General features: G+C 51.7%; 1 protein-coding gene across 8 annotated transcripts in view; it reads left to right on the forward strand.

Annotated features, from left to right (window-relative positions):
* Window positions 1-13,875, forward strand: part of PPP1R12B (protein phosphatase 1 regulatory subunit 12B) — an 84,221-nt gene that overhangs the window by 35,062 nt on the left and 35,284 nt on the right. For 5 of the 8 annotated variants that reach the window (XM_052702535.1, XM_052702538.1, XM_052702536.1 and 2 more), the window contains exons 13-16: window positions 1,593-1,778; window positions 2,297-2,482; window positions 12,901-12,991; window positions 13,413-13,574. In XM_052702535.1, coding sequence (XP_052558495.1) covers window positions 1,593-1,778; window positions 2,297-2,482; window positions 12,901-12,991; window positions 13,413-13,574 — 625 coding nt within the window. The remainder of the gene's footprint in view (window positions 1-1,592; window positions 1,779-2,296; window positions 2,483-12,900; window positions 12,992-13,412; window positions 13,575-13,875) is intronic. The other 3 variants (XM_052702540.1, XM_052702543.1, XM_052702541.1) reach the window with 2 other exon arrangements.

The following is a 13,875-nucleotide window of genomic DNA, read 5'->3' on the forward strand; positions in this document are numbered from 1 at the left end:
TCTCACTCCTTCCCCTGGCGCTTGTTCCACTGCAGTCATCCTCTCAGTACAGCAGGCCCTGATTTCTCCCCCTCATCTCTGCGACGTCACGGCTGCTCTCTCCGCACGCCCACGGCAGCCAGGTTTAGCTCCCTGCTCTCACTCTCCTTTCAGGCTTTTCCTTTTCCTTTGGTGCAGAGCCCAGAACGGGAGGCAGTTCCTTCCCAAACCACTTCCTGCTCCCCTGTGCTCAGGGCTTGCCAGAGGAAGCTTTGTTTGCGGTCCAGTGGAGGTTGCTACCTGGTGACAATAACTTGCTTGTTCCTTTGTGACCTGGATATGGCAGGCAGCCATCAACCAAAGAGCCCAAATGTAATGCTGCTCCCCATGGAGGCCTTCCAGGATGCTCCAGTCTCTCTTTGGCTGTGTAGGGACCGGCTGCTTGGCTGGGCTGGCCGGCTGCCTTGGCGTATAAAACTAATTTGCAAATCGAGTGCCTACGTGAATTGGACTGAATCCTTCCTCCGACCTCCTGTCCTTGGCTGTTGTTCTGTCCCTTGCAAGTTTTATTTCGGCCTCGGGCTGCTCTCTCTGACTCTTGCTGTAGTGCTGACTTCCAGTTCCAGCCCATTTACCCTGCCTTTCCCATGCACCTGCAATTCTTCGTCCTGGCTTTTCCTCTCGATCAGCTTTTCCTCCTGGTGCATTTTATGTCAACCGCTTTTCTTCCATGCGTTCCTGCGTGGGAGTCATTAGGATGCAGGCGGTGAGACGAAGCCTTGCCAGCCTTTGATTCATCCTGCAGACAGCCCAGTCTGACCAGGAGCAGCCAGGAATACCAGTTGCTGGGTGTGTCAGGATCCCAGATCACGAATGCGTGCTTGTTTCTCTGTGCCATCAACAAGCAGCCTGGATATGGGGCTGAGCTGCATGTGACACAGATTTTTGCCATGTTTCATCATCTGTTCTTAGAGGTGTACAGCTAATCAAAGCAGAAGGGTGTATCCTCATATTGAAAGCCCTTCAAAGTAGGAGCACTTACAGCTTTTCTGTAGAAATGGTTTTGAGAGTTTTGCATTAAAATGGCCAAATACGCATTTCCTTTGCTCGTTCTTGAGTACTTTAGGACAATTTTGGTAGTGATTGTTCCAGATACAGAGCTTGTGCCATGTGTGCCCCATTGGAGCCAGAACTGATATCTTTAAGCCACTGCAAACAGGTTCTTAAACCTGGAAGTCCCAGGCATCGCTGGGAGGCAGTGCAGCCCGGCCCGCTGCTGTCCCTCGCTCCTTCCCTGCTCCCAGCAAAATGATCCTTGCTCATCATCCCCACCATTCCCCATACACAGCATCGCTCTGCGTGCAGCTTCTGCCACGGCAGGACTTCTCCCTTCCCCGATCTTCCCTGATCCACTGTTATTCTCTCTATGGAACTCAGCTGGACTGATCTGAAAGGTGATCTGCAGCATCTCTGGTGTGCCATAATCTCCTTTGCTCAGGAGTAATACTTTGCTAAGATGTAATACTCCCTTTTCAGCTGCGAGCTCAGCTGTGGGGATGTTCTGTTGAATGTTTACTGTGCTCTGAAGGACCTGATTTTGTGATGTTTTACAGTGCTTCATTTGGTAGAAGTAGTGACCTCAGCAGTCCCTACATTTCAGCCAGTCGCAATACATCTCTAGCTACCTCACCCACTGCCATTGGTTCATCTACCTCACTGAGCACCCCGTGGCAACCTGCCTCTGCCTGCCCCACACCTCTCGGTGCGAACACTCCTGCATCCACCTGCCAGCACACCAGGTAACAGCTGAGATAACGCTGCACAAAGTCAGCGCTTGGGTTGGAAGTTCTCAGTTCTGGATTATGGATTGGAAATGTGCTTCCGTACGGGAACTGCTGATAAGAGATCGCAGCGTGGTCGCCATGCAGTTTCAGTGGCGTGTTTGCACCAGGATGCAGTTAGCAGCCCACGAGTGAGCTCAGCTTCACGCTCCTCCTGCCCTGCTGCGATGACACGGCGCTGCTCGGGCTGCTCTCCAGCATTCAGCATACGAGCTCTGGAGTTCGTTCCTTCTGCCTGTTCACCAGTTACGTTTGTAATAATTTTTGCTGCAGACGGGGATGTGGTCATTAACTCTGAATTCTTCCTGCTTATTCTTCTACACGTTTTTATAAACCGGTCTGAATGTGTGCAGTTCCCTCTGCTACCACCAACCCGGAGCAGGGAGGATGAACTGCCGGTGCTCCCTCGAAGCCGTGGTCTCGGTTAGCAGTTGAGTTGACTTGCTTTGCTTTCCGTTATGTCTTCTCTATTTCAGAGCCCCTTTCAGGCAACAAACTGATTCTGCCGTAGAGAGAAATACAGAGGGCCTCTCTGCTAGCACCCCCCTAGGTGTAATCACAAACCGTGCTGCACGCGGCTCTGCTTACGGTACTGCGAGTGCCGGTGCTGCCTCAACCACAGGAAAGGACTGCTCTGCTGAGGAAGCCAGGGAGCGCAGAAGGTCAGTGGGCAGTGCTGGGGCGTTTGGTTCCTGCTCTGTGGTCGCAGCTGGCGTGGCGGTGCTGGTGGGGGTGGCAGAGCTGTTCCTCAGGTGCTGCCGGCGCTGCTCTGTCTTCAACGGCCACTTCAGAACCTGAAGGTTGCATTTATTTGGGGCTTTGCCTGCTCGTCCTTTCAGTGTGTCTCAGCCTTTTTCTTCACTAGTCATCTCTGCTACGGTCTGAGACCTCTGTGTGCAGGAACGGGCAGCGCTCTGTGGGTTCTGTAAAGTGAGTCCCCTCCTAAAAAGAGCATTGCACTGAGATACGTTCAGACCAAGTGCATCCCTGTGCTAAGACCAGTGGGGATGTCCTTGCATTGCTGTTAGTGGGGGAAAGCAAACGCTGCTGGAGTGTGAGATGTGTGATGCAGTGGAACAGGCTGCACTCCAGCAGCATCTGCTGCCTTCTGTTGGCTGTGAAAGAAGACTCAGCATGGAGGCTGAAGTCTGCCCTGTGCAGCCAAAGCTGTTCCAGCAGTAGCAGCACTTTGTATGGGTCTGAATGTATGATGTTACCTTAAGACTGAGGAAGTATAAGCCTGGATCAGTTGATGCTCTTTCCAAAGGAAATTTACCATGTGCATTTAAGTACAGAGTATCAAGTGATCCTGTTTATTCCTGCGAGCAGGTGAACTTTTGCAGGCTGTCCCTGCAGTCAGCCGTGGGACCCTCCAGCACACAGAGGTGTGCTTGCTGTGGGCTTCTCCCTGCTTCAGATGCAGCAGATCCCAAGAAAGAAGGCTGCTCTGTGCTGTTGGAAAATACTCAGATTCGTAAGCCTGTCCAGGCCCTTTTTTCTTCCAGAGCTAACCCAGGTAGTGCTTGGAAGGCACTGCAGGCTGAGCCGAGTTCATCAGCTCTGTATGCAGGGAAATAATTGGATGTAGCTACTGCAGCTTATCATTTTGGGTCTGTGAGGACGCTGAACATTCACTGCTTGGAGTGCCTCTGCTGCTCCGGGCGTTTTGCTGGCGGTCAGTTGACTCGGTGTCATTTGCAATTGAATTGAGATGAGCTGCCAAAGGATACTTTTAGTGCAGAGAGACCTCGGGAGAGCACGGAGCGAGGATTGTGCTCTCTGTTCGCTCTTCAGACCTTCTCATGGCAGTATCTCTATTTTGGCAAACTCAGAATAACGCTGTAGAGGCTTTGGATTCTTCCCAGGAGGAATGGTCTCTGCAAACCCCCCGACTTCTGGCACCGCCTGCAGACACAGAACCTGACTGACAGTACTTGTAAATGCCAAACAGAGCATCTATTAATATTACTGCATCGGCATTTATTGCCACATCAGTTCCTATAAATAATACAGGAGATCTGTTTGTCTCCTGTGTTCTTCCTATTAGTGATCCATCTCTTATGAGTTATGCTAATGCAGAGGTAAAAGCCAAAAAATTCCTCCCACCTTCAAGAGAAGCTTTGAAATTACTGAGCAAAAAATGCAGCAGTGATGCATTGTGCTTAAGGGCAGAGGAAACCTCGTGTGTGTGTCTCTTCTAAGAGCAGGATCTGCTGTTGGGCCGACTGCCTGCGTGCACAGAGCTAGGAAATGTGCTCTTAGAGAGGCAGGAGAGGTCACCTACATGGGGAAGGCTGATTTTGGAAGGAGGCCGAGTTCAGTAAAAGCAAATAAAAAAGGAAAATGGCAAGCAGTTGTCAGGGAAGCACTGTATGGATTTCAGTTCCCAGCTGTTGCAGTAGCATTTGGTCCGCTTCAGTGTTTCCAAAGCTCCAGCTTTCTCTTAGCAACAAAAACATAAACAAGCTTATCATCTAATATTAGATCACAGGGATGTCTTAGAACTTGGAGCCTTAAATTATCCGTGTGGGGCCAAAGGTTAAAGCAGAAGACTGTGAGGTTTGGGGAGGAATGAACAGCAGAACTCTCCTGCTGCTGTTTGGGATCCTCTGCCCGCCGGCAGGTTGGCCCTGGCCCACCGTAGCATTTCCTCTGGGGTGTCCCTCCTCCATCTCCTTCCTGGCTCCCTGCTTTGGTCAGGTAGCAGAAAATCACATGAGTCAAAAAAGAAGTTGGGGAGAAGAAAGGAAAAACCAGCAAAGAAGAAAACAGGAGGCAGCAGAGGAGCGATGCTGTGCCTGGCTGAGCGCAGCCCTGCCGGAGCTGGGGGTGCAGCAGCGCAGCCACGCTGCATGCAGGGCTCACAGACCCAGCAGCCCCCCGTGCTGCAGCACTGCATCGTGCTGCGGGCAGCTCGGAAGGTCGCCATCCTCCCCAGCAAATCGTTGTGCACTCGGTCGCTTTCTTCTCTCTTGTGGGTGCTTTGCAGCCAGTGCTGAGCGATGCTGCCGAGCCGTTTTGCTGATCTCTTGCCGGGGCAGAGCAGTCTCACCTTCCAAAAGCGTTTGTCCAGCTGAGCGCTGAGCAGCCCCGGCTCTGGGGCCGGACACCTTTCTGGCTTCTACACGCTGCCGGGGCTCTGGGTGCTGCTGCCCGCTCTGTCCTTTACGCAAGAGCGGCCTCTAGTGCTGGCAGCCCCTCTGCAGAGAGCGCTGTGATCTCATCCTTGCTGGGGCCGCGACCTGGAATGCAGCGTGTGCTGTGCGATGTGCAGCTCTGCGAGGGAGCCCTGGGGGCGCACGGCCTCACCTGAGGGCATCGCACAGCCCGGAGGATGGTAGAATCAGGAAGGCTGGAAAAGACCTGTGAGCTCAGGGAGTGCAACAGCCATCGGCCCATCGCCGCCGTGCCTGGATGTGCAGAGCAGGAGCTCTTTACCTGAGGACAGCAGAGCAGTGCCGCCTCTGTGCTCAGTTCTGTGACTGCTTTAGAAGGAAAAGCTTGAATTGAAGCCTTGTCCGTTTGGGTCAGAATTAGGAATTTAATTTGGCCTTCCTCTTTTTTCTTTTTTTTTTTCCCCCCTGCTCACACTGTTTATACAGTTGCAGTTGTGTGTGTTCTTCTTGTTGAACGTTGCATCGAGGTGGTGGTGCTCACCATCAGGAGAGCTGATGGAGATGGGAAGCGGCCTCTGCCTTATGTGCCCAGGGCAGATTTCCAGATAGATAAATGTAAGGTGAGGTGGGCTCACTTCCTGGGGGCTGAGGGCTGTGCTCAGTTTAGCATCTCGCCCTCTAAAGTTTCGCCTGGAAATGTTTTTGGAGGAAAGTTCACTGACACGCACGGTAAACGTGCCTGGCAAATATTTCTCTTTTCTGCTTTGTTCCCAAGAGGAATCCGTTCTTCATTCTAAGGATCCAGCTGCTAATTATAGTAGTGTATATTAATAATATATTAATAACTAAATCCTCCTCCACCAGCACTACTAGATGAACAGTTTTTGGCGAGTCCTTCGGCCCTTTTGCCTCGTGATTCCTGTCCAAATTCAGAACTTGACTCCTCCAGGGGTTCCCTGATACGTTAACCCTTCTTATTTCATAAAACAAAACCACAGTGAGATCCTGTCCTCTTAGAGACTTAAACCGTGGAACTTGAACCCAAGAGGTGCTTAAACATCACTGGAGAGGAACCGACGGAGAAAGCTGTGAGAGCTGCTGCCTGTGACAGCAGCGTTTGTCTCCTCATCCTCACTGAGTGCTCACGGTTCCCTGGGCAGCCTGAGTGCTGGGCATGGGGGAAGGGCAGCTCCCATCTGTGCCAGGCCGTGGAAAACGAAAAGTTAAAAGGTCCTGTGAAGAAGTGAGCGATCATGTGGCACCTGCTGCTGAGAGCCTTTATCTGCTGTGCTCCTGCAGCTAATCGCTTTCAGATAAAGTTGTCCTTTTTTTAAAGGGCTGCTGGTGCAGATGATGTGGGAGGGCAGGAATTCTTGGGGCCGCTGGGTTTTCCTTGTTGGGAAGCAGCGCGGCTGCTGCCGCTGTATCAGAAATCAGCCCGCATTTTTATTTGGAAAAAGGTCGGGGTGTGGGATGGGGGTCAGTGCTGAGCCTGCCTTCCTGCAGGGCGGGCGAGCAGGTGTGTGCTCTGCTGCCCACGGCCGGTGCTGTGCTCAGGGCGAGGAAGGGGGGGTTGTGGCACTTGAGTTGGGCGGAGGAGCTCGGGGTGGAGGTTGGCCTGCTAACTCCGAGCACCAATATATGTGGGATCCTCCAGGAATGGGGCAAGGAAATGAAGCGGGCGCTGCTTGAGCTAAGCAATGTAACAGCAGCCTGACGGCATGGAGCGAGCAGAAGGTAAAGCTGCCTTTTCTCGTCCCTTCCTACGTGCAGAATTTGTGTGCGGTTCCTCCTTCCCTACTAATCCCACCTGCTAATGTGTTTCACAGATTTAATTATTGAATCTAAGAGGAGCTCTGTTCATGGGTTCCAGCTCCATCTGCATGCCATCACCTGGACTCCGGGCTGTGGGTGTTTACTGACCAGGATTCTGACGTGTCACATTTAATACCCAAACTGGCATTAAACTGAAGAGTGAACCTGAAATGGTTGCGGTTGAGCTGAGGGTCCGGCTGGGAGTTTGTGTAGCACAAAGTCAGCTGTTCCGCCAAATCCTTTGCTCCACAGCACCGACCCGTGGATGCTGAAGGTGGAGGAGCAGGCAGAGCCGAGCAGTGACCCAGGGGCTGCTACAGAACGAGTTTTTGAGCCAACTTAATAAATCTTCTGCTCCTGAGAACAGCGGAGTCATGAAATTGAACCGGAGCCTCTGGCACACGCTAAGAAATTGCAACCTTAGCTCAGTAGGAAATGGGAATCTGTTATGCATTATTAACATTCGGTGATGTTTTCAGTAATTGAGCCGGGGCTGATTCATGCCTGCGTGCATCCCTTGAACCTCTGCAGCAGCAGCTCAGCGCCTCCTTCCACGGGGTGGCAGCCGAAGGCCGTGCAGCGCTGCCAGCCGGCGGAGCGCTTTGCAAAGGCTCCTGTAGCTCAGCAGCTGCGTGCTGCTCACGGCCAGCAAGTTCTGTGGGTTTGGTGGCTATGAACAGCAGTTTGGCAGATACTAAGGTTTGTGTTGAGTGCATTTTATTCAAGAACGTCCTGCCTTGCCTCGACATGGAAACCAACTTTTGGGAAGGCTGTAGCAGCACTGCTCGAGGTCGTTTAAAATGTCACATTGCAGAGACATTTTAAATGCAGAGAGAGCAATACCGAGGGAGGTAAAGCACGTGCATCTTTGCCTGCCTGCTGCAGGAGATGGAGTTTCATCCGTTTCTGTTTTCAGGAGCAGTTTCTTAAACACGGAGGTTCATCCTGTGAGCGCTGCAGACAGGGCTGCTTGTTGTTCTGCGATGCAGTGATGCACTGCTCAGCAATGGGCATTGGCACCCGGTGTGCTGAACAAAACCAGTTTCCAGGTATGCCAACCTGGAGGGCTTTGTTCTTGTGAGACTGCAGCTAATTGCATTCGATAACTGAAGGGAGGTTCAGCAGGGAGGACGTCTTGCTGGCTTGCTGTGTGTTGGCAGCACTCTTCGCTTTTTTTCTTGCAGGAAAAAAAAAGTCCTGAATTATTTGTTGTTGTTTCAGACAAAGGGGAAATGTGTCCATTAGGTATCTGGAAGGATCTGGATTCAGAGCACCAGCAAGCCGCCTCCAGACAAGGGTGTCAGTTTCAGGCCCATGATCACCGTGATGCTGAGGGTCCTCTGTTGATACAGAGGGAAAGCATTGATCATCTGAACGCTTCCAGCCTGTGTGCTGTGTCCCCCTGCTCCAGACGTGGCTCGAGAGGTGACAGCACTGATTTTCCTTTCCTTGCAGAGGAAACCCAGGGCCCGTGGGGCTCAGAGGAGCAGCAGGGCTCAGTGAGAGCAGCTCTCGTTGCTCTGCACCGCTGTGAGCAGCCTGCAGAGGGCTGGCATTGAGCTGTTTGCCCTGCTTTGTGAGCAGCACACGAGATGAGCGCAGCAGAGTGGAAGTGCTCCTCACACAGCAGCTGCCATGCTGTAACCTCAAACCATTGTAAACGTGGCATCAAAGCCGAGTTCTGAGGAGGGATAAAGGGGGCTTGTTGCGATCAGCAGGTGACAAAGATCACCAGTCTCATAATCTCAGATCAGAACCTGCATGCGTTGGGCAAAGCGAAGCTGTCACAGATAGGGAATTTCATCCTGTGCTTGTTAACCTGCAAATCAGACTGTAAAGAGGTGATTGAAATTCAGGCTTTTGAGATTCCGTGAGCTGAAAATTCACAGTCCAGATTGGAACACAGTGACAGCTCTCAACAGCCAGAACCAGCATGGGAGGGGAGAGCAAAGGCCTGGAAATGGGAAATCCTCAGGGGAGCCTTTTCAGGACAGCTGCAGAGTGCTTTTAGGAGCGTGGCTCTGAAATCTTGTTATCCTTTTGTCCTCTGCTTATGAAACACCTCAGCGTTGCCTGGCTGTCCCCCCCCCATCCCTGTTCCATCATTTGCAGTTGGATGCGTCGTCCTCTCCTGCCTGTTGAATGCTCTTGCTGCATTATGGCCAGTTTTATGGCGACTTCTGTGACAAAAGTTTCCGTTGGCTGCGAGCTGATGCACACAACGTGTTGGCATGGGGATAAACAGCAAAGAAGAGAAACCCGTTGTTGGATGTGAGCGCAGGAGAGCGTGCTGCCCAGCTGTCCTCGTGTAACTGTCAATGATTGATTCGCTGCTTTAACGTCTAACTTAGGGAGCTGTGTTTTGGAACCGCTGTCAGCGTTGTTTCCTATGAAACCTGCTCTTGCTGCTCTTCTCTCCCCAGTTTATGGATAGTTCCTTAGCTAATGGCAAGTTTCCAGGCTGTAGGATTGCATTGCTGGGATGCTGTACTTTTCCAGTCGCTTGCAGAGGAGCTGTATCAGTGCTTCAGACTTTCTCTGGGCATTTCTTCCATCCTTTGATCACCGTACAGCTATAGATAGATCTGTGTGCTAAGGATGTTTGAAATGCCTACAGGGTTTTGAACAGTGCTCTCGTGCTTTTGCAAAAGGCTTTTCCAAACCTGTTGGTAGGTTGGATGGGATGGATTGCCATCTGTGTGCCAGCAAGTCTCCTGTGCCTGGCTCCCCTTATCCATCTCACCCAGAGCTGGAGGAGTCACAAGCCTCGTCCTGGCTTCTGATACGGCCTCTGGTGTTGTGTCTGGGAGTGCAGGTCGAACTCCTGAACTAGAAGGAGGATTTGAGCTGAGCAATCAGGGAGTCACCATCGCATTATCTGTGTGTCCATTAGCAGAGATTGGCGCTTCTTATTCTGCACCATTCGCCCTTTACGTGGCAGTTGTCCCTGCATGGCATCTCCTTTCTCTGCAGCACAGATTCTCTATTGCGGGTTTGGTTGCATCCTTGGTTTGCCAGCTTGGATATCCAGGCTGTCATTTGCCCTACTTGGCCTCTCCCTTTCTATTCGTGTTTCATTGCTGCTACTTGAGCTGCTGGTGAGCAGTTGGGATCCGTGTTTGTGTCACAGTGCCCCAATTAAAAGAATTAACAGTGAAAATCGGTGGCTTTTTGCAAGGAAACACAACGTGTTGGGTCATTTCCTTAAAGATCTGCATGGACCGTATGATTTTTGCTGGCATCAGGATGGCAGAGATGGTGCACTTCATTAAGCATCACATTACTTAAAAATCAAAATCTCTGTGATTGTTTACACGCCACTTTTGCTGTCTGTCTCCTTCAGCTTGCTGTGATCTGCAATTCTTCTGCTTTGGAGAGCAGTGCATCGCTCTCCTCACAGCACGCAGCCCAGCCCTGCTGTGTGGCTGCATCCCGGCTTGCTGCCTCCTTTCAGTCACTCCTGCAGGTGTGCTGTCTGCTGTCTGCATCTGAAGTGGTGCAGCACAGCCGCCTTCTTTGAGCACTACAGAAACGGGCTGTGGCTGCTTCCTCCGAGGAAGCAGAGCGTCGCTGTGCAGTGGCTCTGCTGATTTGCATCAGAAAATTCGTTCACCTCGTGCTCGTAAAATGGCCTTGGTGAGCTCCGAGCAGCAGGGAGTTGTGTGAATGGAAACCTGAAGTCAGCAGGCGATGGAGTTCAGCCCAGCTGTGCCGCAAAATGTGCTCACCTGAATGCTAAGTCACTGCTGCAGGTTGGATGCAAAATTGTTAACGATGCTTTAAAATACTCCTATTTTTTTATCAGTTCTGGAGGAGCAGAGGGGAGGAGTGGGAAGGAGCAGGAGGCAAGATGTCGTTCCTCTTGCTGTGCTCACACGTGCTGTCTGCGCTGTGCTGAGTGCAGCAATCTCGCCTTGCTCACACGAAGCAGAGCATCCCTGCAATCCAGTGCTCTCCCAGCACCACGTCGTGGGTGTTGGGTCCTCCTTCTACAGGCACAGAGTTGCTCTCCTTTCTCTGCTTCCTTGCTGCATGCGTGTGGCTCCTGTGCTCTCACTGCTGAATCCTTCAGTCCTCCAAAGCATGAGATCCAGGTTCCATCAATGCAAAGCTATTGCAGTAAGCTGCCTGCCGTGCTTAGCTACACCATGACTTGGTAGGTGTGCTTCAGGATTTTTTTTAGTACTGCTCTGAGTTTAGCTAGCAGTATATTTGACAAATGCACTCTTCCTTATTGCTTCTGGATGCAGAGAGCAGCTATCCTACTTGTGTCAAAAGCTGCAGAAAGTGCTTATTGTTTCCTTAATGTGCCATTACCTGGGCAGCCCATTTGCACAGAGTAAAGGGGAGCAAAGAGAGCTACTTGTCTACAAAACTAGGAGCAGCAAAGCTTTTGCACATCAAACAGCAGGTTTTTGTTCACGAAGCAGCAAATTCTTAGGAGGCAATCATCGCTCTGAATTTTAGGCACTTCCACTGTTGGAGCATCCATCACAGCTAGTGTTTCTGTCTGGGTAATCAATGGGAAGAAACGAGCTGCTCTGCAATGCGTTCACATGATCAGCTCTTGCTGAAGGTGACGAATTGCAGCCTGGAGGTGCAGTTCGGTGTGGGCAGCCCAGCTGAGGCCATCTGCATCCACTGCAGCCATCTCCCAGATCACGATTCATCGCCTGCAGCCCTAGCACAGCTGGGCCTTCAGCCTCCTTGTACTCTCAAAGCAGTTCTGGCTTATCAAGTGGAACACACACCGTGGCTGTTGGGTTGGTTTCTTCCAGCTTCCCCATTGACCCCCATGGAAGCACCCCTGTGCAGCCAGAGCATTAAGTGATCTGAGCTGGGGGGGACCTGAAACGCCATGGAGCTCCAACCCCTGCCATGCAGGGCTGTCAGCTGCTGGTCACGCTGCCCAGGGCCCCGTCCAGCCCACCCTGAATGCCTCTGGAGCTGGGGCACCCTCAGCTCTCTGACAGCCTTTGATGGGAGCCTCTGCTCAGCGCTGCCAGCCTCGCGCTTGCTGAATAGTGCTGGGCGTGAAATCATGACAAGGGGGCTCAAAGCTGTGGGGCAGATGATTTGGGAATGATTCAGCCTCAAGGATTCATTGGTAGTGCAGCAAAGTCAGTAATCTTTCTAATAAATGGCTGGATCAGATGAAAAATCTGTTCAGCCCATTACGTTACATGGGAAGATGGTCTGCAGAGGGCAAACCAGGCGAAGAATCCCAGGGCAAACGAATTTTTCCTCGATAGATCTTTATCCCTTTCTTGGCTAATTACCTGTCTACATCTTTGATGCTCTGCTAACCTGTGGCAGTGATAGACCTACAAAAGAACATTTCATTTCAGACACTCTGGTTCTTCTACTGTGAGACGGCGTTAATCATCATTCCCCATTAGCCGGGCTGAAGAATCCAATCTAATTAATCTTAGCTAAGATGGAAGCCAATCCACCGGTATGGAAATGAGCCTCACCGCTGTGCTCTGCTGCAGCACTGCTGAATTCCTCTGAAGTTCCTCCTCTGTGAGCGTCTGTGCAGAGTTCAGTGAAGATATTTTCATGTGAATAATGCTGAGATCTCTGGGGTTTAATGCAATCCAGTGGTGGCACAGCCTCTGAGGCAGCTGTGTGCTTTTCGGTAGCAAGGGGCTCGCTTTACTCAGTGCTTGGAGGTCACTTCTTTCCTTCCTTAACCCTTTCCACCACGTTCCTCCTTTGTGTGGTGCCTGCAGTTCTGCTGTTTTCTGCTGTGATGGGTTTCGTACCGATGAAGGCAGCAGATTGCAGGGATGTGATGGTGAATATAATGCAGGGAGGGTCTGAGCAATGTGCCAGTGCAGGATTTCTTTCTTGAGATCTATATCTGAGCAAGAGATGTTTGGTTTTTTTGCTAATGAGTGTAGTAAGACCTGGACGGGGGTAAATAACACCCCAGATAGGAGGAGGTGATGTGTGCATTTCCCCTGCTCATAGGAAGGATGGCCCAGAGCAGACAACAGCAGCAGTGCTAGCAGACAGAGCTCAAAGGATGTTTGTAGATACAGAAGAGACCAACAGCTCTGGAGCTCGCTGAGTCAGGAGGGCAGAACGTCCGCTTTTATTTCCATGTTAACCTCTTCTGCCTCTTTTTGTCATTGCTTTCCCTGCAGGTCATACCTGACCCCGGTGCGGGATGAGGAGGCCGAGTCGCTGAGGAAGGCACGGTCCAGGCAGGCCCGGCAGACACGCAGATCCACCCAGGTGAGGGATGGAAATGGGTGCGAAGGGCGGCTGCGTGAGGAAGCAGGACTTGTGCTGCTGAGTGACTGCCTGGTGCGGGGACACCCTGATAAAAACACACAGGAGGAATTAGTATAAAATACTCCTGCGAGCACCTAGAAGTGAGATCACAAAGTGCTCATTCCGTCAGAACAGCAGAATAGCTGCCTGTTAGTTGGTGGCTTGATGGTGAATGTTTGGGTCGCTCTGATGCTGTTCTTACACTGAGAAATGTGGGAAGGGCAGCGAGGCGCTTCTCTCTGGGTCGGCGTCACGTTGAGGCCCACGGGCGTCAGGTTGGCCGAGCAGAAGCCAGCTGAGCAACCTTAAATTTGCTGCGCGAGCTGGAAGAGCTGAAAGGTAGTTGCACAAATGAAGAAATCCTGGCTTTTCTTTGTTACAGGGTGTGACGCTGACGGACCTTCAGGAGGCAGAGAGAACCTTCAGCCGCTCCCGGGCAGAACGGCAGGCTCAGGAGCAGCAGAGCGAGAAGGCTGAGAGCGCTGCTGAGGACAGTGAGAGGCAGGAGAGCCGCACGCGGTGGAGCAGAAATGCAGATGAGGAGGTGAACTCCTGCCCGGCCCCTCGTTGCTTGTGATGATGCAGTGCTGAGGCTAGCGGAGAGAAATTCTTAGGGGGTTTCCTGTTTATTTTAAGGGGGCAGATGTGCTGGAAAGACGCTGAGGATTGTCCTTGCCTCAGAGGGGTTGCACGTATGAGGGTTAAGGTGTTCCTTTGCTCTCCGCCAAGGATTGCATTCCTCTATTTCTTACCAGAAAGCAGAACTGGAAATCATAGAAGTGGAATGAGAAGACTAATGAGAGCGTTGTTGCCTGGATCCATGCTTACTGTGCAGATTGGGCTGA

Source organism: Tympanuchus pallidicinctus, unplaced genomic scaffold (assembly GCF_026119805.1).
Source record: "Tympanuchus pallidicinctus isolate F22 unplaced genomic scaffold, pur_lepc_1.0 scaffold45, whole genome shotgun sequence".
NCBI lineage: Eukaryota > Metazoa > Chordata > Aves > Galliformes > Phasianidae > Tympanuchus > Tympanuchus pallidicinctus.